We start from the raw sequence: 5,284 nt of genomic DNA, 5'->3' as shown, positions 1-5,284 counted from the left end.
GATGAGAAGCTCAGTCATCCGGGAGGGACTCAGAGTAGAGCCGCTGCTTCTCCACGTTGAGAGGAGCCAGTTGAGGTGGCTCAGGCATTCTATTAGGATGCCTCCTGGACGCCTCCTCGGTGAGGTGGCGGGAGGAGGCCCAGAGGAAGACCCAGGACACCCTGGAGGGACTATGTTTCTCAGCTGGCCTGGGAATGCCTTGTTATTCCCCCGGAGAAGCTGGCCCAAGTGGCTGGGGAGAGGGAAGCCTGGGTCTCCCTGCTTAGGCTGCTACCCCCACGACCCGACCCCAGATAAGCGGAAGAGGATGGATGGATGGATGGATGGATGGATGGATGGCTTGACTTAAGTTGTTCGACTATATCCTGATGCATACTCAATAATTCAGCTAGAAAAATCTAACATAGTTGAGTCAGGTCCTCTGGACAGGTTCTTCTTAGTTGAAACATTTCATCATTTGTCCAAAAGATTTCTTCAGTCTGAGGAACTTAACCTTTGGTACAGGCAATTTTCACATCTGGAAAGGCACTGTCAATGCAGCAATGTACTTACACATTTTAGAACATGCGCCCATCCAGCCTGGCTTTAACCAAACTGTTTTAGCTAATTTTAGGCCTATTTCTAAGTTGCCTTTTATCTCATAGGTTTTAGAGAAAGTTGTCCTTTCTCAAGTCAAGCCCTTTTTAGATGAACACAACATTATGGAATCCTCATCTGCTCCTCTACTTTATGGGGTTCTACAGGGCTCAATCCTCGGTCCCCTGCTTTTTTCTCTGTATTTGCTTCCTTTGGGTTCAATACTCAGGACACATGGGATCTCCTTTCATTGTTATGCTGACGACAGTCAGATATACATGCCACTAAAGAAAGGAGCCTTTTCGATCAAGCCCCTACTTCTGTGTCTTGAAAACATTAAAGCCTTGATGGCTTTAAATTTCCTAAGTTTTAACGACAACAAAACAGAAGTGATGATGTTTGGTCCCAGCTGCGCCTGTGAAACATCCCCTATTGATTGGAGCCCCTTGGCATCTTATTTGAAGCAGACAGTTTCTAATTTGGTTTTTAAAATGGACAGTGATATTAAATTAGATCGCCAGGTTGGAGCAGTGGTCAAGTCTAGTTTTTATCATCTTAGGCAGCTGGCAAAGATCAAGCCAATTCTTTTAAAACGAGATTTTGAAAAAGTAATTCATGCCTTTATTACAACTCGGCTCAATTATTGTGATGTTCTTTACTTTGAAGTCATCCAGTCTTCCCTCAGGCATCTCCAGTTGATCCAGAACGCTGCTGCTCGGCTCTGAACCGGAATCGGGAGGAAGGAGCACATCACCGCTATCCTGGCTGCCTGTGCATTTTAGAGTTCATTTTAAGATTCTTTTATTTGTTTTTAAAAGTTTACATGGTCTTGCCCCATCTTACCTCTCTGAACTGCTTCACCCATACTCTCCTGCTCGTTGCCTCAGGTCAGCTGATTAGCTGCTCCTGGAGGTACTGAGGTCAAACCTGAAGCTCCCAAATTACGGAACGATTTGCCGTTACATGTCAGAAGTGCCCCTTTATTGTCCACTTTTAAAACTCTTCTTAAGACACACTTTTATTCTTTGGCTTTTAACACATGTTGAGACTTTTGTTATTGCATTTTATTGTTTTTGTTGGCTTTTGTCTTTTCAATACTTTGAATGTTTATTGATTTTTATCTGTACCAGCATTTTGCCAAATCTACTGTTGTTTTAAAGTGCTTTATAAATAAAGTAATGGTAGTAGTTGTGATGCTAAACTGACAAGATGGTAAGGGTATACAAAAATGTTCACATAAACGGCTATAAATAGTTGATTAATTTCCACCCCTGGTTGGGAGTAAGGTGTTCCCTAAAGTGATTGAGCTTAAATATCTCAGGATCTTGTTCACAAGTGAGGGAAAGAATTTGTTTTAAAATTAATAAAATAAAAACCATGAGGCTGCAACAATCTACTTTATTGAAATTGAAATATCACATGGTGACAAATGTTTACAAAGGGCATGTGAGTGTTTGAACAAAAGTATAACAAAGCAATACAGTGTTAAAAAACAAAACATTACAAATATTAAGGAGCTCATCGGTTGTAACATCTTTTTCTGATTTTGGCTGATAGGGGAAAAAAAAAAGAAAAGTTACAACAAAACCCAAATACGGCAGCCTTTACTACAATTAACATAAAAAAATGTAAAAAGTTTGTAAACGGGACAGTCCCCGTCACCTAGCATTAATTGATGGTTCAGCTCTTCCCCAGGTGCAGCGTGGACAGGAGTCGAGCAGCAGGATCATGAGGAAGCGGGGCGCCTCATGTCGCTGCTGTCACTCATCTGCCGCTGCATCACCATCTCCTTGGCGATGCAGGTGATCTGATCATTAGTTACTGCACCAGACACCCTCGCCCTGTCACACACAAAACCAGAGACTTTACAACTAGTCCTACTGTAAGGCCTAAAGCTTGAACTTAAAAAAAAAATCATAGCATGGAACAAGCATGTTTAAATGGGGTTCTACTTCATGTAGACAACTGAGGCCAGTATGCAGCTGTTTGAGCAGTCCATATGAATGTGCTTACACTTACTTCTGCTGTGCCTCCTCAGTCACTGGTGTCATTCCTGGCTGCTTCCCAAAAAAGAAACTAGACCACCAATGGCCAGAGTCCTGCTTGGGAAGTCCTGGGAGACAAAGACAAGAAGAAGACAGAAAACTCCCTCAGTTCTGAAACTAAAGTTTGCGTTGTTGCTGCAAAAAATAAAACTTTGTGCTGCATCTGTACTTTTACATCTGTACTTTTAAAGAACTTCTTTTCTATTATGGCAGATCGCAAACAACTTCTAGGTGCATACAGCCACCTACTTACTGTACATGAGTGTGTAGCAACATTAATCTACATCAATTAAGTTCTATTTTTTTAATTTATATCATAAAGATACCCAAATACTGCTTTCCTTTTTATTACAAAGAACTGTGTGTGTATATTATATACACAGTGTTCCAAAAAATAAAGAGGCTACACAATACAACTCCAAGTAAATCAAACATCTGTGAAACCAAACTGTCCACTTAGAATGTGGAATTTATTGCCAATCAGTGTTGCTTCCTGTTGTGCAAATGGAATAGACAACAGGTGGAAATTATTGGCAATTAGCAAGACACTCAATAAAGTAGTGGTTCTGCAGGTGGGGGCCACTGATGCTTTGGTCACTTTTGAATGTTGGCTGTGCTTTCACACTCATGGTAGCATGAGACAGACTATACAACCCACACGTGGCTCAAGTAGTGCAGCTCATCCAGGATGGCACATCATTGCGAGCTGTGGCAAGAAGGTTTGCTGTGTCTGTCAGCGTAGTGTCCAGAGGCTGGAGGCGCTACCAGGAGACAGGCTAGTACACCAGGAGATGTGGTGGAGGCCGTAGGAGGGCAACAACCCAGCAGCAGGACCACTACCTGCGCCTTTGAGATGAGATCCTCAGACACCTTGAGAGACCATATGCTGGTGCGGTTGGCCCTAGACAATGCTAGACCTCATGTGGATGGAGTGTGTCAGCAGTTCCTGCAAGATGAAGGCACTGAAGCTATGGACTGGCCCACACGTTCCCCAGACCTGAATCCGATTGAGCACATCTGGGACATCATGTATCGCTCCTTCCACCACTGTCACATTGCACCACAGACTGTCCAGGAGTTGGCAAATGCTTTAGTCTCCTGAGGGATCTCCTCCCATACCTGGACTATCTGCCACCTCATCAGGAGCACGCCCAGGTGTTGTAGAGCGGTCATACAGGCACATGGAGGCCACTCACAATACTGAGCCTCATTTTGACGTATTTTAAGAACATTACATCAAAGTTGGATCAGCCTGTAGTGTTTTTCCACATTAATTTTGTGCTTGACTCTAAATCCAGGCCTTCATTGGTTAATAAATTTGATTTCTATTGATGACTTTTGTGTGGTTTTGTCATCTGCATATTCAACTTTGTACAAAACAAAGTATTCAATGAGAAGATTTCATTCATTCAGATCTATGATGTATTATTTCAGTGTTCCTTTTATTTTTTTGAACTGTGTGTGTGTGTCTGTATATAAAAATCACACACACTCCATCTCCTTTGTACCACTTTTATACCCAGTTCTGTGAAGAAGGTATGTATGAGGAATAGAAATGATTATTTGGCCAACAGATTTTAAATGAGCTGATATTACGCACTTGATGCAGCTGCTGCTACAACTGGCTTACTGTAGCCCACAATTTAGGCTTTTTTTTTTTTCAAATGCAAAAGCTCTTAAAAACACATTGGTAGAAACTCATACCAGTCAACCTCTAGGAAGTCTGCGGTTCAGTTCAACAGAAAAAGGAAACCTACCTCAAGTTAAATTTTCCCCTATATTATTTCAAGTTTACTCATGAAATCAGGCATCAGCTGATCCTGATTGACAGAGCAGAGAACTGAATGGATGTGGATGACTAAAGACCAACTAGAGCAAAAACCACCCCAAGGTTCCTGCAGCTTTCTGACCTGAACTTACAGTGTTCCACACTCTGTGCTTCCTATTAAATTGTGGAAAGCTGTGGGGGAATGGCTTGGACTAGACTACCTGAAGGCTGTAGCGGTTTGACCATTTTGATAGCCAAGTAATCGGAAAAACAAAAACCTGTAAATGCACTCTGTTCAGTTTTATTACCTAGATAGTCATGTAAAGTTAATGGATGTGAGTGAGGTTCTTAATAAAATTTATTTTTTCCTTCCAGTGAATCTTGAGAATAAGCAATGCCCTAAAATGTTTTTATTTCTTTAAATGTCACACTTTAATTTCAACATCAGAAAATGTTACATGAATAAAAAAGTTATTTTCTTTTGTCTAGACAATACATCAAATCTTGTAATTTTTATTATCCCAAAATGAAAATCAGACAAAATTCTTATTTAAACAATATTTAGTCTGTCGTACATGAGGCTGTAAATTCCTGCTGGTTAAATAGTACAGCATTTTTGTCGATTAGACATGTCAACAAAGGATTTGTTTCTTATTTCAACCTCTGAAGGTTGTGTAAAAAAAAACTAGATGGATGCTGCTCTTTTCCGAGATGAGGACTCACCAGGATGGTGAGGAATGACCTCCCCACTGAACTCCGAACTGCCACAGGAGCTGCTGCTGGATGTTGAGCCAATGCGCCCTGCAAAATACAAAAATAAGGCAAAGAGTTGGAAAGGTCTTTGCTCACTAGAATCAGCCTGATTAAAAAAAAAAAAGTGTGTGTGTGTGTGTGT

General features: G+C 41.3%; 1 protein-coding gene across 1 annotated transcript in view; it reads right to left on the bottom strand.

Moving 5' to 3' along the window:
- Positions 1 to 1,954: 1,954 nt before the first annotated feature.
- Positions 1,955 to 5,284, bottom strand: part of LOC108241817 (pancreatic progenitor cell differentiation and proliferation factor B) — a 16,426-nt gene continuing 13,096 nt past the window's right edge. Inside the window, exons 3-5 of the mRNA XM_017426254.3 lie at positions 5,113 to 5,190; positions 2,596 to 2,689; positions 1,955 to 2,417 (exon numbers count right to left, since the gene is read on the bottom strand). Of these exons, the coding sequence (XP_017281743.1) occupies positions 2,303 to 2,417; positions 2,596 to 2,689; positions 5,113 to 5,190 (287 nt within the window). The 3' untranslated portion in view covers positions 1,955 to 2,302. The remainder of the gene's footprint in view (positions 2,418 to 2,595; positions 2,690 to 5,112; positions 5,191 to 5,284) is intronic.

The sequence above is a fragment of the Kryptolebias marmoratus genome, linkage group LG8 (genome assembly GCF_001649575.2).
Source record: "Kryptolebias marmoratus isolate JLee-2015 linkage group LG8, ASM164957v2, whole genome shotgun sequence".
NCBI lineage: Eukaryota > Metazoa > Chordata > Actinopteri > Cyprinodontiformes > Rivulidae > Kryptolebias > Kryptolebias marmoratus.
Note: the sequence above shows the minus strand (reverse complement) of the source record. Positions and strands in the feature narration are given on the sequence as shown.